The 26,935-nt window shown below is 38.2% G+C and overlaps 1 protein-coding gene across 3 annotated transcripts in view; it reads right to left on the reverse strand.

The window, feature by feature from the left end:
• Positions 1 to 20,507, reverse strand: part of LOC139123443 (uncharacterized) — a 37,120-nt gene extending 16,613 nt beyond the window's left edge. Inside the window, exons 1-4 of one of the 3 annotated variants that reach the window (XR_011549670.1) lie at positions 19,133 to 20,507; positions 17,852 to 18,853; positions 6,208 to 6,674; positions 5,482 to 5,555 (exon numbers count right to left, since the gene is read on the reverse strand). Coding sequence is in view for 1 of the 3 variants with exons in the window: in XM_070689573.1 (XP_070545674.1) it covers positions 5,482 to 5,555; positions 6,208 to 6,550 (417 nt within the window). In the remaining 2 variants the exon portion in view is untranslated. Of the gene's footprint in view, positions 1 to 5,481; positions 5,556 to 6,207; positions 6,675 to 17,851; positions 18,854 to 19,132 lie in introns of those variants that run through there. The other 2 variants (XR_011549672.1, XM_070689573.1) reach the window with 2 other exon arrangements.
• Positions 20,508 to 26,935: the final 6,428 nt, after the last annotated feature.

Consider the following 26,935-nt stretch of genomic DNA (forward strand, 5'->3'; position numbering starts at 1 on the left):
AGTCTCGTTGGTTTTAATGGCATCATATGCCATTCTGTAGCACATGTGCAAGCACACAAGCACAATAGCTGCAAGACAGCAAAAGGTAGCTGACCACAACGTTGCTGGGGCAAGAAGCGGCTAGAAATTGAGATACTCTAATAGATGCAAATTATACAGATATCACATTGGAATAGGATTTTTTTGCAGGTTATTTTGATGACTTAATATAATTATGCCAATCTGATTAAATCAGATGTAGAGAACGGTGACGTCTATCCTTAAGCGATATTCTCCTGCTGTTGTTTCTCACTACATCTGAGCAACTCCCATAGGTCGTGTTCAAATTTCACTCTCTGATGCTGCAAATCAGATTGTATGTTACTTGAGGTCAAGTTTGTCGATGCGATGCGATATCTATGTAAACATCCGATCGCTGTTCAAATCTGCAGAGACAATTACAGAACACGACATACTTTCAATTTTTTAGTCTAGAAATTTGCGGCTGCTTGGCTGTCTTGTACACATTACACTGGAGTGTATCAGTAACAGTAGAGCTGAGCAGCCAAAGCCGTGCACTGAGCGCTGCTCACTGTATGTCTTAAAAGTAGCCCTGTACGATGGCTGTGTGTTCCCAGCATTTTTATGGCCTCCCACCACAGCCCTGACTCTCATAAGAAAACATGCCAATCGCTGTCCTGATTTAGACCGAATAACTCAACCGCTCACAGACTGCAAAAATTGCTCTCCTGATGTCCCAACCTGTAAGTTTGCCGGTGACACATGGTCAAAGGCCAAGTGGCTCGCAATTAGATATGTTAATGCAAGATACCGGTATGGCCAGCTATGGGACCCTTGACAGTGAACCGCTGGTAAACTAATGGTTTGGGATGTCACGAGAGCAATTTTGTTTGCAGTCTGTAAGCGATTGAGTGATTGGGTAGGCATACATCGAAATCGAGTTGATTTTGGCTGAAAGTAGTTAGAAGGGGTTTTTCGTGCACTGTCAAAATCGGAGCCGTGGTCGCCGTGTATTCTTATGAGAGTCAGCAGGGCGGGGAAGCCGCGGTTCCGCCAGAACACAAATTGTACACAGGGCTAGTCTCAAAAGCTGCCGCATGATTTCCGTTCGACAGTTATTAATAAAATGCATGTTTCAACATTGAAACAACAGACAAGTGATTTTAAAATTTTCTGTGCACCTGTGTTTATAACTGAGTGGATGGCTCGGTTGCACACTTTGATTCAATTTTCATGTGTCTTCTCGCTCGCGAGTCATACCTATTGTTCTCTGTAAGGCGCCTTCTGATAGGTCATCTGTTCTGGCCAGAGCATGAGATTTGAACGCGACCTTCTATGGGAGTTCAAGTGACAGACATATTTTGACAATTCTGTGCTGTTAGCGTATGCCTTACTCCGGAAAGATTGGACATGATTTGCATAGCATGTTTTAAATGTGTTGTCAGTTAGACCCATGTAATGTTTCGCCTCATTGGCATCGCTTGTAACAGTAGCTTTATAGATTATGGATTTAGATTGGCAAGCCCCCTGGAGTGGGCAATTGGTCTTGATGCAGCATTTATATACGTCAGTGAGTTTTCTATCATTGCGCTGGGTGACCCGTTTGTTGTGTGATTTATAAGTCAAATTAGGCTACAGCTGCATGCAGAACATGGACAGTATTATAAAAGCACACAACAAATGGGTCACCCAGCGCAATGATAGAAAACTCACTTATATATATATATATATATATATATATATATATATATATATATATATATATATATATATATATATATATTATTCAGTCTGGTGATTGCAGGATGCATGAAACTTAAGTAACAGATATTATTACTTTGTACTTGCAGTAATTTGTATTATCATTATAACGCTCTACTTTAGCATCGAGCACTGTAATTTCCCATGAGGACATCTGTATACTTCAATATATATATATATATATATATATATATATATATATATATATATATATATATATAAAATATATATATATAAATATATATATAAATATATATATATATATATATATATATATATATATATATATATATATATATATAGTTATGTAGGTCATTTTCCCCCATACTCATGACCTGAGTTTAATTAATCTAGAACATTCTTAAGGTCACTGTCCTTCATGACCTTTAATTCAATTAGTCGTGTTTGGAAAGTTCTGGAAATTTAATTAGTCTTGTGTTTACAAGAAGTGGAGTTTTTTTGGAACAGCAATTAGCATATCAATAGAAGTTCCAGATTGTTCTTATATTCTTTTATATAACCATAAAAGTATAAATACTGGGACAGCAAGCTTGCAGTCAGACATTTTGGGATCGTGTCTCATGCGTGTTACTTCAAGTCTTTGGAAGCTCCAGCAGTATTAATTTCAAGACTGCTCAAGACCTTCACTACCATGCTGGATTTATACTGTGGACTTTGTGCAACTTCAAGCCTGCAAGCCAAAGGACTGTTCATTCATCCGACTGACTGTTACAACTCTGAGACTGGAGCTTTGCTGTCCCAGCTGAGATAAGTAGCCTGTACACTTTTACAGTTTGTATTCTATCCCTGACTTAGTGATTAGTTTAATTTTTGTAATAAATTTCGTTATATAGGAAAATTGCTGAGTTCACTTTTTTTTGGTTCACTGTCACAGCTCAAACCAAACAGACGTGTTCCACAAACTTGTAAGTTCCTTTCTGGTTTCTTTTAGGAATTACAGTATTCACCTTTCAATATATTGCATTGTTTAATTTTCCTACTCAACTTCATTGCCGTTTTCAGCTATTTCATTTTTTGTTTGTTCCTTCTTTACAGTAGTCACATTTGTACTATAGAATTTACATGCTACCACACCATTTCTACATCGCCTAATATACACTAAATATCTGCGTATTTGTTCTCATATTCATCGACCGAGTAGAACAAAAATGCAATTTTCGTCCCCTTTTTTCCATTGGGCCTGTATAGCCTCTGATGAAGGTCATCTATATACGTCCCAAATGTAAGGAAGAATAAACATCTATTGTATAGTAGCAGATGGGTCTTGTCAACTATTTTTCACACCAGAAGTATCCATTATCTACAAGTACCCGCTGCAAATTTCACATATGGACTGTTGGACTATCCCACTTGACATTCACCACTATATATATATATATATATATATATATATATATATATATATATGGAATATATTTAGAATATAATACAGTTAGTTTCAATTCAATTTCTGACAGTCAGGCAAACCGTACTGGGTCAATTCAGAAATGTTTTCTACGATATTTACATCGTAAGCAGGTATATCACAGTGACTCTCATCTTGGTGTCATTGTGACTATAAATTGCTCTGTAATTTATTCAAAATTCAACCTTTGTTCTCACGTAGGAATGTTTGTTTGTAAATGCCTTTTATCTTCTTATGACTCTACAGATTGTACAGGTTTTTATGGCCTAAGGGTACCTAGATACTCTGCTAAACATAGACCTCTATTACACATCCTCACTGTAGAGTTGATGTTACAAAAATGGCCTGATTGGACGTACGTCGTGACTTTTAATGATTTTATTGATAAGGTTTGCAATGTCGATGTTTTTGTTTGATTTCATTCAACTTTTAAATACATGTCAGTGTTCGCGGTGACTTTTTCTCCTCGCGTACGGCATACGCATTAGTCTGCTAAAATTGCGTAATGGCTGGATTTGAGTGCGTAATTTCACTTCCGCACTCGATTGATGAAAAAACCGACAGCAAAATACAATGTGCCGTTGAATAAACCTACACTACATATTCGGATTGTACGATGTAACATTATTTTAATGAAAACAGTTTAACGAACAACTTGAACAATGTTGAAACGTAACAGCAAAGGGTATACATACAACCGTCACAACACATCGGGCAACCCAAAAGTTAGAGTTATGGCAGCTTATCCAGACGGTTTCTGGACGTTTCGGCACCAAGTCGTTTCGGCCCAAGACGTTTCGGCCTTCCAGTTTCAGGCCCCAAGTCCGAGTCGTTTCGGCACCGCAACCCAAGACGTTTCGACACCGCTGAAGGCTACCTGTGGGAACTAGTGCTGGAGCGTAATGTTACAAATCAAAGTACTAAAAGTATAGTGTCAACTAACATTCATGTACATGTGAGAACATGGGAAGTTACCGTAAGAAAAACTTCATATCATTTATAAATCTGTGACACAAGTTTATCGATATCAATAGCTGCCGACACAGAAAAAGTTTGAAAGCGGTGAGGAAACAGCACGGCAAAATTCACACAAAATGCACATAAAGTACTGGTCAGAACGCAAAGGCCACGCTTACGAATATGACGGATCAGTCAATTACTAAACAGTTTGAAAAAAAATCGAAACACAGATGCCGAAACGTCTTGGGTGCAGTGCCGAAGTGACTTGGGACCGGAAATTGAGAGGCCGAAACGACTTGGCCGAAACGACTTGGTGCCTGAACGACCAGTTACCATCCAGACACTTCTGCAGTGTTCAACATTTATCGGGATTCCGATGAGCTCTACCAATGAATCATTTTTTTCACGGACTCGTAGAGCAAAGTTGAAAGAAATTAAAACAGATTTGTCTGCTTTGACGCCATGCTGCATGTGTGCTTGATCAAAATTTGGAACAGCGTGACGCGATGATCGTGCACGGTTGGCCTTTATATAATTTGTCGCAACATTTCTGTCAATCACTCACTTCAGAAACTATCGCTCGCCTGAAAATTAGCAACGTAATTCATAGGCACAGCTGACATGATAACGTGCCTAACGTGATAACGTATGGACTACGATGCCGATTTTTCAGACAACGCCCAGAGAATTCGAAACTTTCCACACAAAATGAGTGATTGACAGAAATGTGTTGCAACAAATTTCGTCTGGTTGTCGCCTAAGCTCAGTCATGGGGAGTGCTTTCGGTGTTATCCTTTGCATATAGAAAACGCATAACGATGAAAAAAATGCGTAGAGAGTCAATTTCAATGCGTAAATACGCACGATTTTTGCGTAAACGCGAACTCTGCATGTTAATTTTGTTTTTGCCATTGTTTGATGTTTAGGGTACTTAGTTTTTTATTTAAATTTTAGTGCATATTATCCTTTTTCTTTTATTTTATTGTCTGTAAGTGGCTGCCTGATGGCGCTGTTGATAAGAAAATAAACAAATAAGTAAATAAATTGTTTTTCTATCAGTTGGGCCTCCAAAGATGTTCTTAACAAAAGAGGGAGTTGTGGCAATTTTGGTTGATGTTGTGATAGGCTACAGTTGACAAGACATTTCCTTTTTATCTCCCCCCCCCCCTCAATTCTACACATTCCCTTCATTAACATCTTATTGACAGGGTCTCGTACAGCACTTCAGAGCAACAATGAATTTACATGTCCTATATCAGGTCTGCTTTATTACATGAGCAATAATTCTTGATGACCGGTTTGCTTTTCAATAAATAACTAACATCAATGTGTACCGTTATCTCTTCAGCATCCTTTGCTACATTGAAATCATCATAGAGTTTGACTGGTTCAAGTCCACCACCATCTCCTGAATGACAAGATATAGAAACTATCATGACAACTTGCCTTTTGAAAGCTAATATGCTTTTGTAAAATTACCAATGTTGATAGTTATGTAATTGTTCTTTAAATTAAAATGAAACTCTGACACTTGGTGGGAAGTGTATACAAGATTAAGATATATGTAATCTTTTGGACTTATAATGAAGGGGAGAGTATAGAAACGCAATAAATTGTATCAAGAAGGTGTCTGTATTGTATGTCTGACAGGAGCATAGATATGTGTAAGATTTAGAGTGCCCTGTGAGGCAGATTGACTAGATATACCTGGTATTACATCTTTAGTGCAAATAATTCATGAATCGTTAAGTTGCCTTAAAGAAATGAAGAAATGCAAAGTACGGTACAGTGTAGTGGCTCAAAAAAAAAACTAAAAAGAACTATAAAAAAAAATACGCTTTGGTGATAGTCGCTCTAAAAATATGCTCAAGAAGAAAAAAAACAAGAAGTTGTAGCAGCTCACACATTGACTTGTATCTGACTGTTGTCATATACATTATAAAAATATTGGACAAAATCTGAATATTATCAGTAACAGTATGTTATTGTCATAAACTCTTGAAACATCAACTGTGCCATTAAGCTTAACCAATTAGTTAATAAAGACATTTCAAGCTTACTGTTTATGAAGAACAGTTCCAGTTCATCAAATCTGGCTTGGTCATATATTGCTTTCAACTTGAGTTGTAATCCAACTTTGTCAGCTTCCTCTCTCATCTTATCAGTTATCAATAGTGGTTCAAATGAGTCAGGAAAACTACCAGATAGACATGTTTGTTTCAATCTGTACAGGTTATACAGAGTAGGTAGGTCAAGTGAGATTGCCAAGGAATCTTGTTTCATACTGGTCACTGAAACTTCACCAAAGTTGTCCCTACAGTTTTGATCTACTCTTTGGACAGAATTGTTATCTACTACAGCTTCACATTCAGTTTTGTCCATTCTGCTTGGATCTTCTCCCATGCTGATTTCAATTGCTCCTTTTTCTCCCTGACACTTATCGTTTGGACTTGACTGTCAAGATCTCTCATTTGTTGCTGGTAGGATTCTTCAGTAAGTCCAACATGAACTGTGAAAGCATTTGAATCTGGAGTACAAAAACCAGGTGGAACTATTTTATTTTGTATAAATTACCTCTCCACTAGAATCATACATGCAGCCAGGCTTTTGGATCTTCACTCCGTAACACCTTTGACTCAGTGCTGTCAAACTTGAGGGTAAGCAATACTATGACAAATCCCCATGGTGAGACAGCACAAGACGTACTCAGGGTATTTGCATAAGGACCTGTCGTGTATTCTGCTATTCCAATATAAGCTAGACACTCATGGGGATAGCAGACTACATCTCAAGCCTGGTTACATTTATGACAAGTCATTGATAATGACATAGTCCCCCTTGTAATTGGGACTTTGTCACTGGAAGTGACTAAAAATTCAAGTCGATGTGATGTGCATAAAAAAATAGATGCGGTTACCAAAGCCCTGTCTGTGACTGATGCCCAAATTGGGTTGGATTGTAAACAAGCTAGTAGACATCATTCATAGTAGAAATGCCCAAGGGATATGTCCTTTTACCAAGTTGGACAGAATCAGGTATGTCATGCCCTGGCTTTTAAATGTCAAAATTCAACTAATATAGGAGAAACTGGTCCAGGCAAGTCTGTGTAATGGCTCTTGACATAAAAAGTCAGAGCGCCAGATGTGAACCAAAAATGTCCTCATGTTCAGTACAGAAGAGACTTCCTTTCATTAGCTATTGAAACTTCTAAGATTAAAATACCTTTCTTGACTGATAAATCTTTGAATGATGAACATCTGCAGCAAGTGTCATCAGATTTAGTGCAGTAATTCAGAATATAGATCTCTCATTACAAACATTGTTTCCCTATTCAGCCAATCTGAGCTGCCACCCTAATCACAAAAGGTCATTAAATAAGTCAATAAATAATTTATCAACAGGATGTCACTATTCACTTTTACACTACTGGAAGATCAACATCTGTACCATGTTTCATAAAATTTGATGCAGGATTTCTGGACGTATCACACTAATTAGTAAAAGTCATTAAATATGCAAATTAGAAATTAATTAACATGATACTGATAAATGTCCTTATACACAGTTAAAGCAACATGAGCTCAACATCTATACCAAGTTTCAACAAATCTTAAGTATTTCTTGACGTATCAGCCAAATTATGAAAATGTATTAAAGATGCAAATACGCAATTAATTGACATGATATGATTAATGTCTTTGCATGCTACTACAACACTTTGAGATCAACATCTTTACCGAGTTTCATCAAATTTGGTGCAATATTTTTGGATATTGCACACTAATTAGAAAAGTTCATTAAATATGCAAATTAGCAATTAATTGACAAGATACTGCTGAATGTCTTGTTTTTATTACAACACTTTGAGATCAACACATTTACCAAGTTTCATCAAATTTGCTGCTGCATTTCGAGACACATTTCCTTAATTACAGAAATTCATAAAATATGTAAATTAACAATGTAATGACATGAACCTGCAAAATGCTTTTGCACTCAGTTACAGCTTTGATATATGACTATCTGTACCAAGTTTCATGAAATTTGAGTAAGTATTTTTTGACATAAAATCGGAATTATGAAAATTCATTGAATATGTAAATTAGCAATTAAATGACATGATCCTGCTAAATGTCTTTGCATACTGTTACAGCTCTGGTATATCAACATCTGTACCATGTTTCATCAAATTTGAGCGGGTATTTTTCGACATAGCATCTTAATTACAAAATTTGTCAAATATGCAAATAAGCTATTAATTGCCATGATTTTGCTAAATACCTTTGCATAAAGTTAGAGCTCTGGTATGTATACATCTGTAATAAGTTTCATCACATTTGAGTCAGCTTTTATTGAAATATTAGGTGAATTATGAAAGTTCATAAAATATGCAAATTAGCAATTAATGGACATAATACTGACAAATGTCTTTGTGCGCTATTAGAGCTACAGTACAGTCCACGCAGAACCCGTCACTGGTGCGGGAACAATGCCCGCATAAAAAGTGCATTGTGCGCGCACGAAACGAGCATCATTGCCAGCACAATGCGGGCAGATAAAGTGCACTGTGCGGGCACGATTCGCGCATCGTCACTGTGCGGGCATTGTTGCAATGTGAGGCAAATTCACACCTTGACCTTGAATGTATGGCTGAGTTGAACGCTGTTGCATGTGAATGTAAGTTGGGCTTGTTGGAGTTTCATTGTTATGGACAAAAATTGCAACAAGTGGACGTACAAGTGACTACTGTAGTGCTGGGTTTTGTCCTTATCGGCTCAGCCAAACTTTGAGTTTGATCCATTGCTGATTGGGTGGGAGATGCGACGTTTAGTGTCATTTACTAATACTAGTACGATTTTAGGCCGGGGGTAAAGTGAAAACTCTTTACGTACAATGCATGATCTGTTACTGTGAAATTGTTTCTCTGACTTGGTACGCTGTGAAGTTCAAGTCCGATCGAAAATTATCGAATTTCTCAAATAAAGATGACATCACTGGTCGTGAGACGTGGTGTTGAAGAAACTGACTGAGGCTGTGATGGTGACGATAGGTACATGTAAGTTGTTGCCATAACCGTAACGCATCGCAATAAAAATTCTCGATCTGTTTTCTATTTTTCCAAATGTGTACTTATAACAGGAAGACGATTTATCATGGCAGAAGTGAATGCCTGTGAACTTAAAACTCTAGTCTATACGAGCTCATATTCTTTTTTTCAATTGTCAAAAAAGACGATTTAGAACTAAAAATGCTGAACTTCTGTGACAGTTTCACGGCTTTCTTCCTCTTTTTCATGCCTAATCGTAATCGTGACACTCATTTTCGGTTCACATTATCATGTTTATGCCATGCATAAAATGCAAGGAGGTCAGAAATAACGTTTCGTTGTTTACTCCCCTGTAGCGCGTCATACTTTCTCGATATACAGTAATCACGGTCCCTCTATCACAATGATATTACCGGTATGTACATGCAGGTGGGGTTGTTTTGTGTGACGCCTGGAAAGACCAAAATTCTACAAGACGCATACTCTTATATGGTTTGGTTTTTCCTTTCGATGTACGGAACGATTGAACTGAGAAGCACAAAAGTCGCGACTGAAGTTATGCTTCGTAAACCTGTCCTGTCGTAAATTTCAGTGATTTCACAAGCCGAACGTCACTATCAGCATTTTTTCTGGCCAACTATCACTATTAGTGGCACAAATAAAATGAATAATGCGAGTGGAGTAAACTGACCATGTTCGTAAGTAATAACTTGAATTTTCTCCACAGACATGAAAACAAAATATTCGTTTTGGGCAACAGCGCTCGACTTTTTGTTTTCTTGCCGATCATGCCGATGTTTACAGACGGTGAAAGGTTGCGCGACAGTACACGTTGGTCGAACCATTATCTAAGTTGCGATAGGAAAATCTCCATGAAGTTTTGATACGTTCCTCGGATATTCCGTACGAAAATATTAAATGGACAACATGGTAGTCGATGTAGAGAAAGTGATGATCATCATACTGCCAACGCAATCATACAAACTACAGTGACGCCGCGTAATTTTTCATCGCCACCGGTGCTTCACGATAAAGTCCAACATTAAAATTTGTTTCCCGGGTCATTACGACCATCGGAAAAAAAAACTACCGAAAAAAAAATACTGCTTCTGCTTATATTTTACATATGAGCTAATACCCGATAAGGTCCAATATTCAAAATTGTGCCCATTACACTCCGAATGAAATTGGGGGCCAAAAATATTGAAAAAATATCACGTCTTTACTGTGATAATATCAGACAATACCATGCCAAAAAAGTCCGATATTCAAAAACTGTTCCAACCCCAACTTTTAGGGACGACAACTAAAACATTGTGCCAGTTTCTGATAGTATTTTCCGTTCGAGTCGACACCTGACGAACCGAATTTTAAATGTTTCCCGCCCCCAACTATTTGCTGCAGAAAAAATATGTCTTTTTCATGCCGTATTTAACGTTGATCAAATCAAACTCGGTAAAATATGCGCGGTACGGTGTGTTCTAAATCGTACTCCAACTCTGAACGTTATTCGTATATCACAGTGAAGTCTATTACGTCACCACAGGTCTTCAGTGTCGTTTTATTTTGTGACAGTCGATCGGGCGACGACATTCCCTCCACATCGAATAAGTATACATTGAGGTACCAGAAGAACGAACTTTCCTGGTTATATTGTGAACAAAAGCTTGGGGCCGAAACGGGAAACGTTGCCCGGGAAACACGTCAAATTTTGCTACACTGTCGTCTAGATGACCTTGAAGACTTGACGTGGATTGCACTCGCCACCCAGAGCAAATGTAAGTAAACAGCAGACATTGTCCTCGGCCTATTCAATAGCGTCTACGCACTAATCAGGCGATGGGTCACAAAGGTCATCGAAGTATGCAACAATTTACAGTAAAGATTCGCGTCGGCATGATTGTTTAAATAATTGCGATCACATTGCTGGTGTATACTATCATGTTCGGAAACACTTTTAAAGTAATAAATATAATTTTTTTACAAAAACAATTCCGTAATAATTTTTGAGGGAATCAAAATTCTATGAACTTAAGTTTCGAATCTGCATCTGGGTTATTGTTTAGATGAACTCAACCACGCTGAAACATGGGTACTGTTAACATTGGCGGCACTTTCCCGACTTCAGTCATAACTTCAGTGCATTGGGTAGTCGTAACGAAAGAACGATGTCGCTTCTCGCGTCAACGTGTCAAAGAAGGCGACATTTTAGTGTTGAAGTAAAGCAGACATATAATCACCACTTTTAGAAAAACTAACGTACCGGCATTGGATATTTTTTGATAATAACGCATGCTGGTATCAGCCTTGATCCACGGATACATCAGCACCAAAAAATTCTCTAACTTTCCGAGGTCTGTGTTACAGTCGGTACGATTTAAAAATACTTGCGATTAAATCGTTGTTTGACGCAGTTTTAAATGTCGACAATGCATTTGACTATTCAAAAACTAAAAGAAAATAAAGTTAATGAGCCACATAACAAGTTGGCCTTTTAAGGGCCACCAAATTTGAAGAAGGAATTACGAGTAAAAGTTTGGAATAAATGAGACTCACACAAGGATTTCAAAGATTATGTTTTTATTTCCACCCCTAAAAATTAAAAAATCTGAACCGGCGATTGTCTGAATATTACACCTAATTAAAACTGCAATAAAAAGTTTTGGGCGGGGCGCTAACGCGGAGATGTATGACACCAATTTTCACCATTCGGAGAACTTCTCCACGGGTTATGCGATTTATTGAAGTACATGTTCGTCGTCTTTGAGTTTGCAGAATTGAATATTGACAGTATATAGCCTTGGTATGTATGGGAAAATGTATGGTGCGTTTTTACACCGACAATGACAACTTTTGACGTATTTTTTGCTATTTCCATCATTTTATATGACTCGAATCTTTGGTTCAAAGTGAAAGTTCGGCATGTAAAATGTTTATTGAACAAGACCGCATCGGTCAACAGTCAATGGTGTATACGTCGCATGGCAGTCTGGATACTTTCACGACCTATAGGTCATTTTGGAACTGGGTTTTCTCGTTTCACATTCTGGCATCTCAGTGTCCGGTTTAGTCGTAGAGTGTACTACTGACCCTCTTTAAACACAGTGCATGCGTGATGGCTCAGATATTTTTGAAAACGGACACGCACCGGACAGACCGCGGATGTATTTTTGTACATCCATGGACCACGGTCCCTCCACAAAACTCCAAAACAAAACTCGGACTTGGCATCTCAGCAAAATGGTTCGCCGATTCGGCTACCTTCGAAACTTCAGTCTGATTTTTTTTGCGACAAACACGGCAGAATTAGCACGAAAAATCAGTAAGCCAATGAAAAACACTTGCATTTTCCCACGACATCACCGCTGACTTTACTTCAGTATGATAGTGACTCGATATTGCTAACTGCTGTGTCTACTATAGACAGTCGGATCCAGAGCAAAGTCGTTCGTGTAATCGTAAAAAGTTCAGGACAAAAATACAAGCTGTTGATTTCAAAAACAAATTTTATTTCGATGCTAGTGGTTATTTCCTGGTCGCTCTCGTTTCCTTACCTGTGTAAAAAGGATGCGTTGTTTCAAATACAACAAATTGGCCGGGCAACAATTCAAAACTTGTTATTCTTCACCCTCCCTAATATAAAATTGTTTACAATCTGGTGCTTCTGTGTATCAGGTTTCGCCATCATAGCTCATGTACGATGTCTACTCTACGGCAAATGACGGACGAATTCATTCAGAAAATTCCCCTGGCATATTGCATAACAATGTGGTCTGTGCCTGTGATATTACTAATACTGTGTCATGAACTTTATTTATTGTAAATGCCCACAATAATGTTCACTTGTTGCCATATTTCACATCTATAAAGCACGTCCAACCACGGTCTACACGTCCGTGTTCCAACCTTAGACTACGATCCGTGAGAGGTCTAGTGTCGAGGTCCAGCAGAGTTTGAGCTCGGAGGGACCGTGGTTTGAGGTAGATTTCTTCGGAGCTCTACGCATACTGTACGCATGTGATATTATCTTACTGTGACCTGTTTACGACTAAGATTTTAGATTTGCCTTAGGCAAACAAAGAGAGTTTGCATGGAGCTGGTTTAGGACTCAAGATTATTCAGTTACTCCCAGCCGCCGCTATTTCAGTTAGGCAAGTGTAACAATGTTGTCACCGACAACTACCGGTACCTCTGCGCGCAATTTTTTGTGTTCAATACCCGCATTGTGCGGGCACATTTTGTTCAGTGCGGGCACAGTGCTCGTAAAGTGCTCGCACAGTGCTCCTAAAATGCTGGCACTTCACACCCAATTGTGCTGGCATAATGCGCTAAGAGTGCTGGCATTGTGCTCGCAAAATGCCAGCACAATGACAGGTTCTGCGTGGACTGTACTGTACATGCCAAGACATGTGTACAAGGTTTCATCAAACTTGGTGCAATCTCTTAAGAAACAGAGCTCTTTTCAAAAATAACTAATTATGCAAATTAGCGCTAATTACAGGTGCCATACCCAAAACAATTGGTGTGCATATGTATGCCATAGTGTATCATCCTTGTACCAAGTTCGAAAGGAATTGGCACAGACATGTCTGAGATATCTGCGTTGATGGACAGACACACGGAGGAACGGAACCCAAACCATAAGTCCCCTGGACTTCGTCTGGGGCACTAAAATCAGTATCTCTCATGCGTTTAGCTTCAACATTGTCCTGCTTTGGCTGCAATCATAGCAGGAAAGAACAGACCAAGTAGCAACTCATTTATAATTTACGGGGTCTGTGCTAAATTCTTTACAAACATGGTAGATGTATAGCAAAGAAATACAGTTGAACAATTATTATTTCATGGAAGAGCTAGAGCTTGAGCTGAAGCCTGTCAGAGCTAACATGATTGTGTGCGAAAGGAATATGGGATAACACTACGATCTAAATATATAAAAATGTTCAGAAATATGATTTTCTCTTGTAACAATATATACAGCATGCTTTGTCATAGTTATCATCTTTGAAATATTCCGTGCCGAAAGTTGTTTCTTTTGTGAAGTAGTACAGCTTGTAGATGACCATTCTCAGTTTGCCTATAATACGGCTAGTTTTCAATGGGGTTCGAACCCACAACATACGGCATCAGTCGCCTAGCTGAGAGGCCACAGAGAGAACCGCTCGGCTAAATCTCCACTCCCAAAAAGAGTGGTTCAATAGCCGGCTAAGTGTTACATTTTTCTGACTGAGACCGCTCCACACGTTGTAGAGTTTGTGAAGCACTCACTCACGCATGCTCACTATCACACTTTGCACATACAAACTTTATCGAAGCGAAGAAACAAATTTATTTAAGATACTACACAAACAAAAGAGGTTGAGTTTACAACTGGTCATTATATTTTGCACTGCTGTGCAAATGTCAATTGTGTGTGCCCGCTCCTGATAAATAATGTAATTAAGTTATTACTTTATCATATATGTACCATAATTTACTTACACCTGGAGTGCATGTTAACCATCAGTATTTGTACAACAATGCAAATTCTAAAATCCTATGAAAATAATCCTATGTAAATTGCATGCATACCTGCCACTATTTTTAAATTTCAGTACTTGGATGTATTTAATAAACAAACCAAATTGATGTCTGCAAGCTCTTTGCAAGAGAAACGACTTTTCAGCATGGAGACTTCAAAGGCGATGGCTATGACAAGGCTATTTATTTGTTTCAAAGACAGTAAGCTTATGTATCTGAAAGCATGTATCATTTTAGGTTGTGGTGTATTTCTACATTCCCTTCCCTTGTGATCACACCTGTCCCAGTAGGCTAAAGCTCATTCACTGCATTTCTCTGTTTCTTCCTTTCTAAATGTTTGTAAAGAATCTAGTAGACCCTGTAAACTTTAGCCTTCAATGAAAACATATAAGTAGTTCTGCACTTTTCTTTCTAACCATGATAACTAGCAGACCAAAGCGCAACCTGTAGTGCAAATCATGTACATCCTTTAGACAGCCTTTAGACCAGAATTTGACCTGTAAACAATTAAACAACTCCCAGTTTAAACTGTAGCCCAGTTTAAGCGATGTATTCATTGCTTCAATAAAGTTTGGGTGCAATGTGAGACAGTGAGTATATGAGAGTGCTTCATGAACTCTACAATCTATGAAGGGGTCACAGTCAGAAAAAAATGTAACAACCTAGCCTGATTACTGAACCATTCTTTTTAACAGTAGGGATTTGGCCGAGCAGTTCTGTCTGCTGCTTCTCTGCTAGGTGACTGGAGCCTTATGTTGTGAGTTTGATCCCGATTGTAAACAACATATTTACCCAGTCAGAACCTTAAGTTTTATCTAGTGTAACTAGCCAATGAGAAGTCAATGACAACATTCAATGCCAAATCTGATTACACAATAAGAAGTTTGTTTATGTGTTCAACCAACCTCCGACATCAAAACATAATATGCTGGGCATCATTATTTTTGTTTTCCTAGGACAATATGAAGTGATAACTGACCCACATGGCAAGAAGTGCAAGTGTGCTGTACTCATGATATTTGTACTGTGGCTGGCAGTATAATTTTGTTGTCCCTGCATGTGTTAGATTCTCATGCCAGGATGGCTGCAGAATACACTGAAAGCCCTTTTGCAAATACATTTTGCACAGCCACTCCCACCCCCGCAACACACTGTTTTGCCAGGGGGCTCAGTCATAATAACAATCGATGAAATTAAATGCATTATTGCATAAATTACAGGCCCTCTAAGGCGAAATTGTGTAAATAAAATTATCCACATTGCTCCGTACACAAACTGTCAAACACTGCAATGTATCGCCTTAAAGGTCTGGTGAAATGGTCACGTTCATGTGACTGAATATCTTCCAGGGGGTCAATACTATTACACTCGCAACATAATTGCAACCTAAAAGTACGCGCAAGTGTTAATTTTTTTGATATTTCTATGCGCGGCTTTCATGGGGTCATTTTGCGACACTCAGGTCACGCCCGCAGCGGGGATCATGGTTGGCCGTCTGTGACGTCACAGGTGTGTTCATTTACATTGAATAGCGGTCCAACGCCGCCTTATCTTTGCCCGGTATCCGCTAACAAAACAGCCGGCAGTGTTCGCGCTGCCCATTCGCCACGTTCTTCGCCAATGCGAATCGAAATCCGAAGTGGCGAAAAAAATCGATCCTAATTCGCCACAGTGGCGAAACTGATTTTTGTTTAAAAAATATGGTAAAATAAAGAAAAAACGTGGTTGTTTTAGTCTTTTGTTTAATCTGCGCTTCTCTCTCAAACAAAAACTGTGTCTACTTCCGTATTATTGCGTTCCTTCCGTCGTACATATTTGCAATCGAGCCAAGTCTCGCGAGAGATTTGACGTCATTTAGTCTAGTGTACAACATGCATAAATGGCTCTCGCGAGAATTGAAACTTGACACACGCAATCGAGCCCTCGTGATAAATTTGACGTCATTTTGTCTAGTGTACAGCAGGCATAGGAACGCTCGCTCGCGAGAATTGAAACTTTTGCTATACATAGCAGACATACGCATTTTAATCGAGGCAACAAGGTTCGGTGTTGCAGTTGATTTACATTGCGGTCTAGATGGTCTGTGTTGTGCATTTGTGGAGGGACCGTGATTTTAATCACGGTCTTCAACATTCCATGTTGCAGTCGATTTGCATCGCGGTCCTCATGGTCCGGTATTCCCCGTTCTTCAATTTAATCGCCGTCCCAATGACGCGTTCCGTGTTGCTGTCGATTTGTATCAGGGGGGACTCTACCTCCATGATTTGTATCGCGATCTCTACGTTCCGTGTTGTTGTTCGTTTTAATGGTAGTCTCAACGTTCAGTGTTGCTGTTCATGCAGCTGATTTGCATCGCGGTCCTAACCTTCCGTGTTGTAGTTCATTTTAATCACGGTCTCATTTACGTTTTAAGTTACTGTCGATTTGCATTGCGGTCCCGACGTTCCGTGTTGTAGACTAGTGCATTTTATAAGTGGCAGTCACAACGTTCAGTGTTGGTGTTCATGCAGTTGATTTGCATTACGGTCCCAACCTTCTGTGTAGCGAGTAGCGAGGCAGGCTCAGCCGAGGGACCGTGGCCGATCGTACGAACCAGAAGAGACAAGCACATTATGGTTCAAACACTCAACACTGAAAAAGTTTACAGTTGAGCCGTTCATGTTCTTGCCGCTGTCACAGCCACCAAAAGAACAACGTCTTCCCATAGTGAAGGAGGACACTGTCCTGATCATGTAAGCGGAAACCCTAGAAGTTACCCCCCGTGGGGAGCTTACGGAGGTGTGAAATACTTTAATTCCCGTTATGAGATACGGAGTCGGGCAAACTTCTGAAAGCCGAAAAAAGTCGACTGGAGAGGCTCGGGGGACACGCCCACATTGCATTTTTCTTTTGCCATATTTCATAATCATGCGCGCTAAACGAAAAAAGAAATGAATGCAACTGTTTTATAGACCATCAACTGTATTTCTGTGATTTTGTAACATGGGCATTTCACCAGACCTTTAATTGACCATATACCGTACTTTGAAATCATATTTACTCAACTGTTATTCCAATATTGTACATTTTGCAGCACAGGAAAATATTCAATCACAGTGTAATTTTAACAGTGAAGAAAAATCTTAATCATTACTTACCTGTGTTGTGTTTAGCCATTGTAGAATCTAAGGGTGGTTGTTTGCTTGCACTGGTGCTGATTTTTTCTGTCCTTTGTGTCTGTTGTTTGGTCTGTTTGGTTTTTATATGACCATTTTCATTTATTTCAGTCTGTTCATGTTTGGATTGTTTGCATTGTCCACTTCTAATTTCTCCTCCCCTCGCCATCTTAGGGTTTATTGTTTTGTCACTTTCATCGATTGGCTTTCTTTTCCTTTGGGATCTATGTTTTGTTTGTATGGAAGTTTCTTTATTTTCAAGTGTCTCAGTCTGTTTGATGTTTATTGAGGTTTTTGATTTTTTATGTCCGACTTTCCCATGGTACACTGCTGTAGCCTCTGTAGTCTCCTTATCTTCTGTAACTGATATCCCAGGGTGCACTGCTGTTGTTCCTGTAATCTTCTCATCTGCTGCGACTGACATCCCATGGTGTACTGCTTTATTCTCTGTAGTCTCCATATCTTCCGTGACTGACATGGACACATGATGCACGGCTTTATTTTCTTTAGTCTCCTTATCTTCTGTGACTGACATCCTAGATTGCACTGCTGTGTTTTCCGTAGTCCCCTCATCTTCTGTTTTTGACTTCCAACTAGATTGCACATCAGCAGTTTCCATTATAGTCCCCACATCTTCTGTATTTGACATGACAGGATGCACTGCTGTGGTTTTTCTTGTCTCTCTGTCCTTTGTAGCTGAAATCTCAACCTTCAAAGTTGTACTCCCTGGTATCTCTATATTCTCTTTGATAGGCATTTCAGCTTGCCTTGTTGTTGTAGTTTCTTCACATTCCTTATCTTCAGAAAGTGGCTTCCAAGATGACATTGTTCGACTATCTGTTCTCTTTGTGTCAGCCTCAAGTATATTTGGTCCCTTTACTGTAGCAACTGTAGTTTGTATACTTTCTGTTGTTGTAATGTCTGATTGTATTATTGTCCCTCTGCCACTTACCACTTCTCCCATTGTAGAATTCACTTCAGTGACTGTAAAATTCAAAAATGAAATTGCTCATGGTTGTTTTTAAATAGATCAACTTTTACCCCTTCAAATTTAGTATTAAAACGTTTACACACATGCATTCACATACACTTTGATGAACATATTCTGTAATCGCAAATCATCTTAAAAATTATAATTTAGTGATTATATTATTGCATTAAATTCATTCATCTTTATCTTAAATGATAAATTGCATTCACTAAACTGTGACTGTTGCTTTAAATATTACTCCTATCACACAATTAAAGCTGCTGTTTGTCTACCTTGTTCATCAGAATCTTGTGTGTCAGCTCCTTTTGCTATGAATATAGAAGCAAATTTTGCCAGGCTTTTTGTCACAGCTTCACTTTTAGCAAAGTCTTCTTTCAGTTTTTCTGCTTTCTGGAAAGCTTCAATGTTTTGGATTAGGTTTTTGGTGATTTTGGCTGCGAGATTAGTTGATGCATTTTTAACAACACAGTAATCCTTGTGTTCTTCAAAGTGTTTTTCAATCATAGCAGCAATGTGTGAATCATCCTGGACTGTTGTTGGTAGACCAGCTGCCATTGCTTCCAAGCCTTCAAAACTGTAGTCAGTGTAGCATGATGGAGGAAGACAGAGGTGAGACTGTTGAATCGATCGTAAGAGTGTTGGTGCTGAAGATGTTGGGTAGAGTTTTGGCAGAACTTTACTACTTTCCATTTTTTCGCTCAGGATTTTTTGTGCCTGCTTGCTCATCTTTGAAGAAACTCCACAGAGTTTCCATTCTGGGAGCTTCTTTTCCAATTCATCACAGTTGTTTGCTACAGTTCTGACAGCATGTGCCATTGAAAAACATCTTTCTACGGCTTCAAGTGAGTCTAGTTGTCCATATGTTAGTATGCTACGTGCTCTCATTTCTTTAACAATTACAGGTTGACTATCAAAGTAAACTTGTCCAGGTTTTGGAAGAATCTCTTCATGAGGTATATCTGAAAGCTGTCTTCCATCAATGATTGCCCTGTAAGCATTTTGAAAATACTCATATATTGTAGGACCAATGGAGAACAACACATCAGCTACACTTGCCATGTTTAACATCTCCTCTTCTAATTCAGAATCTTCTTCATCACCATTTTCAAGGAGACGGTTTTTCTCTGGAAAAACATGGTTAATCAGAACTAGCTTTGCATCGGGAAACAGTGTCTCCTTGATATCTGCAGCAGCCCATCCAGTCTTTGGGGCATAACCAACCACATACTTGACGTTCTCTAACTTTCTAAGGTCCGGAAAGCGGCTCTGATGTTCCATCAACCACTCTAGCTTTGGCAAATTTTTTTTCTTATTAGCTCTCTTCTTCTTTTGTGCAGGAATCAAGGTAACACCACATTTCTCAGCATCTTTCTTCTGGTCTTCAGTAAGCTTTACATCAAGCACAGTGGAGTATGCTTTTAGTAGTTCTCCTGTTCTCCCCTTCCTTACACAGAAGTCGTGAATTATAGATCTGTGACATCCTGCCAGTCCACAGGCATCTTTACTCCAGACATCAAAGGTAAACAACACACCATTCGGCTCAGAAGGAGAAAGTTGATGAAGTTTAGCCTCATAAAAAAGACTTGTGTGAATTGCAGCTGCTGCTTTTTGTGTCTTTAGAGAAAAGCTGACACGTGTTTAATGTTCTGCATATCCTTCAGTTGTGGGTAGTATTTGTCATGATGTACAAGCCAGTGAACTCCTGGTGGGTCTTCTTGAGGATCCAACCATTTGTTTCTTGTCGCAGGGATCAGAGTAACTCCAACACTCTCTGCATCTTTCTTCTGGTCTTCACTGACTTCAACATCAAGGACAGTACAGTAGAGTTTAGAAACTTTATCAGACTTTAGTGTGTTTTCACAGAAATCTTTGACCAGTGTTCTAGTTGGTTGTGATGTCAGGTCATCTGATGCTGTATGCCATGATGTAGATACAAGCAGTGCTGATGAAGATGTACTGTCCATTGTTCCTGAAGGAATGAAACTGTTATCAGATTAATAGAATAAGACAGAAAATATCTGAATCTAGATAAAACAATTTTGGTGAAATTAGAAATGAGTCTCAAACATGCTTCACAAATATAGTGGAATGTTTGTTTGTTTGATTCATATTAGTGTCCATGTATGATGTGTGGATTTAATATGTACTTAAAATATTTGCAATCTAATATCTTAAGCTTCTTTATGTATCATGGTTTCACTACATTAAAATGTTACTAGAACAGCAAAGAGGAAAAGAAATCATTTCATCCTTCTGTAGATATTGGCAATTTTTACAGGTAATTTCTGTCTTAACAAACTCAAAATAACATACCAAGATGTTTTAACAAATTAGCAGAAGTATTCTTTAAAAAGAAAACTTCTAGATTTCGTCACAATTTGAAGACGCCTGATTTTGGTTATGCTAAGAGATTTGCATGCCAACTTTCGGTCAAACTAGCTGTAAAATCAGACAAATATATAAGATGTGAAAAGACAGATGAGGCCAAAGCGCTACTTGAGGCCATATCTATTGCCAGTATTAAAACTAACATGTAGCAGTTTTCTGCTACTTTGCCTGTTACTCATTAGTATTTTCAATTCAGTTTGTATTTTTTGTAAACAGATTTCAGGACAAATGATAGTGTCTGGTACCAAATACGATAATGGTTACATTGCTTTAAAAAATAGTTCAGAGAAATAGAGCTGTGAAAATGTATTTTACAATTAATGCACACTTGTGCATTTTGAGATAAGTGCTCATTCTGATTTATGCAAGCACAGGCAAATAACATCTCAACATTCAATCTGTGTGTAACTAATAACGGGGCTGAAGTAATTTTATGCTGTCAATTCTTTGCAGTTACTGACTGCTTCTCACTTTTTCAAATGACAAATTTGCTAATGTCATTGTTATTACCTGAATATTTTGACTGCTATAATTGCAAGTGATATGTCAAATATCTTTTGGGATTTCCGGATTTTAAAATATCAAAATGGAACCAGCTCAGTTAAATAAGCCAATTTCTTTACCGGTATGTTAAAAGTGCTTTTTATAGTAACTAACATAATAATTATTATGTTGATAACCAAAACGAAAGCAGAAGTTGTTGATAAATTTAGTTCACTCCCACTTCTGTAAAAAAAAATCCCCAATCACTAACAGTTGCATTCAGTTTTAGTTGACCTATTGGTAAATAAGAGTAGTTTCATGAAACTGAGTTTGCAATAAATAATATATTATTTCCGATGTTTGCCTCATGCTAATGATTCTTGGAAAAAAGCTCATGTGATTTTCGGCTGAGAAATTATTGTAAATTCCTGCAATAGCACATTTTACATTTTCAATATGTAGAAATATTCAGCTGTTAATGTTCACTAAAATTCAACAAGAAAGCCTTGAGATCTGTGACTGGGCTGCCTTTGATGAAAACACAAACATACAATTACAATGTGACAACCATTAGAGAGAATGTAACATACCTTGGTTGATATGGCTTGATAAATTCTATCAACAGAAGGAGGTACTGATACAGATGGAGTACCACAATATGACTAAAAAGTTTTGAAATATATATTCCTGAATTTGGTATAATTTGACCTGAAAGGTGTCAGGAAGGTTTTGTGTTTGGTCATCACACCTAGCTATGTAGTACCTGTCATGTGATTTACCGGTATAACAAACTGACTGTGCTACTTTGATTAAACAATACAAAAATAGATCTAAAGTTCAGTTTAGGTCAACCTGTGCATGACATGGTAATTGTTTACAGAATACCCCGATAAATCTGTTCAAACTCGGAGTACCAGAATATGAATAGAAAGTTTTGAAATATTCCTGGGTTGGTAGAGTTTGACTATTTTGGAATAACCCTGAGTTTAGCAGAGTTCGACTCTGAAGATGTCTGGAATTTTTCTGTGTCTGCTCAGAACATGTAGCTGCCAAGTCTTTAATGATTTATAACAAAATTATTGTGTTACTAAAGCAATGAGTTTAAAGTTCAGTTTAGGTCAACCTGTGCATGATATGGTGATTGTTTACAGACACACATCTGGTAAATCATTGCTGATAGAGACATTGATAAATGTCAACCAGCACAGCATTGTGACATTTTAATTGTTTATTGTTTGTCTTTTTTTATCAGTAGAGCTCACAAAACACAATGTCACATTCTGAAAGTAACAATGCTAATCTAGTGTATGGTACGATCAGATTTATATCATGACATCAAACACAGCAGACTGTATGCAATAGATAACTCACTTGATTCTACCTCCACACAAAGACAGTGCATTCCAATGGATCATTCCATATTGTGGCTAGGGATGTAACATTACCTGAGCTTAACATCTTTATGTAAATTTCCATAATGAACAATCTATTCTTGCTTTTTAAACTTTTAGGTGTTGCAGATTCACTAAGGAATATATACTTAATTTGTGTGTGGTTATTAATTTAAGGAGTTAAACTGTTGAATATGAAATTGCTCCCCTTTGAAAATAATCGGATAGTTTTCAAGAGTGTCAAACTGCACACTTCTAGAAGAGAATGATAACTGCAAATTTACAGACTGTAATAGGGAAATAAATTCAAAGCTGTGTTCGATAACGAGTTTAATTACAGCCAATATCCTTTTTTCATATTTGGTGAAGTATTTATGTCAAACCAACTTACCAAAGTTCTAATTTATGGACAAATTCTTTCCAGCCATTGTAACTTTGAGTGCCAGAGTTTGAATACAAGTATATGTATTGATATTAAAAGAGGTAAAAATACTTTGCTACTTGGCACACAATAAGTAATGTACCTAACATTCACCAACAACTATCAGAAAAAAACATTGGAATTCATTGAAATACAGTACATTATGATTTCTAGTCATCTTTCGAGCTGCGTCAGTGTTTGTGAACAAATATTTTGAAATCACTGAGGAGCTGTAGATAACCCTGTCCATTTATGAAATCATTCTGAAAGTTTCGTCTCTTTTTTGCTCATGTGTTGACACACGTGGGCATATGTCGCAGCGATGTCTGTCTGTCTGTGTGTCTGTCTGTCTGTCTGTGTACTCAATATCTCAAAAACGGCTCATCAGATCAGAATTAAATCTGGTACATAGATTAAGTTTGCAAATGGCAAGAACTGATTAGTTTTTGGTGGGTGTGGCTTGCTTACTTTTTGCTTATTTGCATAATTAATGATTATAGAAAAAACTGATATATATTGACAACGACCACATAAAATTTGATGAGATTCACTACAAATGTTGATCACACCAAGATATATCAGCTTTGAAAGATATTAAGGGGTGACATGAAAGATAATTACTAATTTGCATGTTTAATGAAATTTCCTAATTAGGAGTATATATCTGAATTTACTCGATCAAAATTGACGAAACTTGGTATGCATATTGAAGATACTATGATTTAACCTTTTGAAAGTCATTAAGCATTTTTACTACATCTTTATCCCAATTTGCATATTTAATGAATTTTTGAAATTAAGGATATATATTTGAAGTTACATGACCAAAATCGATGAAACTTGCCATGTGCATTGAAGATACTACGATAAAACATTATTAAATGTAATTCAGCATTTTTACATCGGCCAATTCTAATTTGCATATTTATGAACTTTCTAATTAGGGGTATTATCTGAATTGACGAGACCAAAGTTGATGAAACTGGCTATGCACATTAAAGATACTATGATAGAACATTATTGAAAGTCACTAAGCATTTAAACTTCAGCCAATTCCTTATTTGCATTTTTAACCCTTTTCCTGCCGAGCGCCCCTGTCCGTTATCCTGCCAAGTCGGTCAAAACCGGCCCCTTTTCCGTGTCTACAGAAGATAGGCTCTCCTGCACGCTTTCCTGCCAGGCATTTGGCGGGAAAATACCGCATTTTCGGGGTACGATTACCGACCATATACGTGTTATACTTCAAAAATTTTTGCATGCCCGTATAGAGGGGCAACCGCTGATGAGGTTGTGTCCAGAAAATGACGAGGTCACGGGCGTTGTTTGCCCCGGGGGACGTGCACTTTTATGCCCTTTTCTAGCTTACTTTCGCGGAAGTAAAGCTCGTTCGCCGGCACGCACGGCCACACCGCGGAAACATCACCTCGCTCGTGGGTTAGTAGAAGACCCAGGGGTTAGTGCTATGGGTGCAGCAGCACCCTCAAACCTGTCCTGTTTCCCCTGGGTTGTGTCACTTGGCCACGTACTTTGAACGACTTGGAAGAGTCGCACAGTGCAGTCTGCTTTGACGTAGTGTCAACGACATAGTTCCGCCATTGAAGGAAGGCGTGTACGTAGTTTGGCCAGTTCAGTGAACACTTAGCTCGTTAGTGTTACCGTTTCCTAACAGGTTAGATGTGCAGTTGTTTCTAAGGTGCAGTTTTGTACCACCTTAGCTCTGGACAGTGCAACTGCACCATGCACTAACCCAAACGACAGATGGTCGGTACAACGTCTACGTCGCACGAGCACAGCCTCCGTTGGGCTGTGCCCCTCCCACGTGATACAACGCACGTTCATCCATTACTATAGCGTCCTTACGGATCTGCCAAAAACGAAAGTGGGGGTAAAAAGAAAAGAAACGAAAATATGCGATCCATAGATAGTATTTTATTCGGGAATAATTTACATTATGCCGAACAATAAATCTCGGAGTCTGTCTCGACGTCCGAGTGCATGGTCTGTGTTTCAAAAATTAAAAGGGGGGTGGCAGATCCGTGTTACAAAAATAATAATCGGGGAAATTGTACAAAATAATCCGTCTAAACAAAACAAAACAAACGAAAATATGCGATCCATAGATATAATTTTATTCGGAATAATTTACATTATGCCGAATAACAAGTCATTGTCAATGACATAGTCCCCACTTGTAAAAGGAGTATTAGTCTTGATGGGGCAGGGAAATGAGGTCATTAAGAAGTATCACTGGAGTGTATATGTTCAGATCTATGGACACATAGGTCTATGTCATTGTTCCCAATTTGAAACAAGAGGCATGTATAAGTTATGGTTCTAAATCAGGAAAAAAGATCAGACCTCAAGTTGTATTGGCCAGCCAAGAAATACATATGTGCATAATAAATGAGGTACAAGATGTGACATCTTAAGGTCTATTATCCTATCAAAATCAAAGCGTAAAGAACTTGTGGTTACAGAGATATGCATATATATGCATATTGAAGGTCAAAGGTCATCAAGGTCACATGACATTTTGAAAAAACATTGTATTGCTAATTAATCCATATATGCCAAAATTCAGACCTCCAGCTCTATGGCTTGGCCACAATTATATATGGGCATAATTAACGAGGTTAAGCATGTGTTGTCATAAGTTCTTCCAACCTACTCAATATAAAGGACATAGCACTTGTGGTTACTTATTTATTGACATTATCGTGTATTGTAGGTATAAGGTTATAGAGGTCACATGACATTTTGTCAAAAAATTTCTATCCTATAGTCTATCCCTATATACTAAAAATCGTACATTTACCTCTATTGGCTTGCTCAAAATAAGATATGTGCATAATTAATGAGGAACAATATGTGGCGTCATAAGCTGTCCCATCATACCAAATATGAAGGGTCTAGCACTTGTGGTTACTGAGTTATGGACAAATATGTATATTTGAGGTCAAAGGTCACCAAGGTCACGTGACATTTTGTCAAAAAATTGTATTGCTAAGTTATCCATATATACCAAAAATCAGACCTCTAGCTCTATCGGCTCGCTCAAAATTAGATATGCGCATAATTAATGAGGTACAATATGTGGCGTCATAAGGTGTCCCTTCATACCAAATATGAAGAGTGTGGCACTTGTGGTTACTGAGTTATGCACAAATATGTATATTTGAGGTCAAGGGTCATTGAGGTCACGTGACATTTTGTCAAAAAAATTGTATTGCTAAGTTATCCCTACAAACCAAAAATCAGACCTCTGGCTCTATTGGCTCGCTCAAAATTAGATATGCACATAATTAATGAGGAACAATATGTGGCGTCATAAGCTGTCCCATCATACCAAATATGAAGGGTGTAGCATTAGTGATTACTGAGTTATGGACAAA

This window comes from Ptychodera flava (genome assembly GCF_041260155.1).
Source record: "Ptychodera flava strain L36383 chromosome 23 unlocalized genomic scaffold, AS_Pfla_20210202 Scaffold_23__1_contigs__length_28996876_pilon, whole genome shotgun sequence".
Classification (NCBI taxonomy): domain Eukaryota; kingdom Metazoa; phylum Hemichordata; class Enteropneusta; family Ptychoderidae; genus Ptychodera; species Ptychodera flava.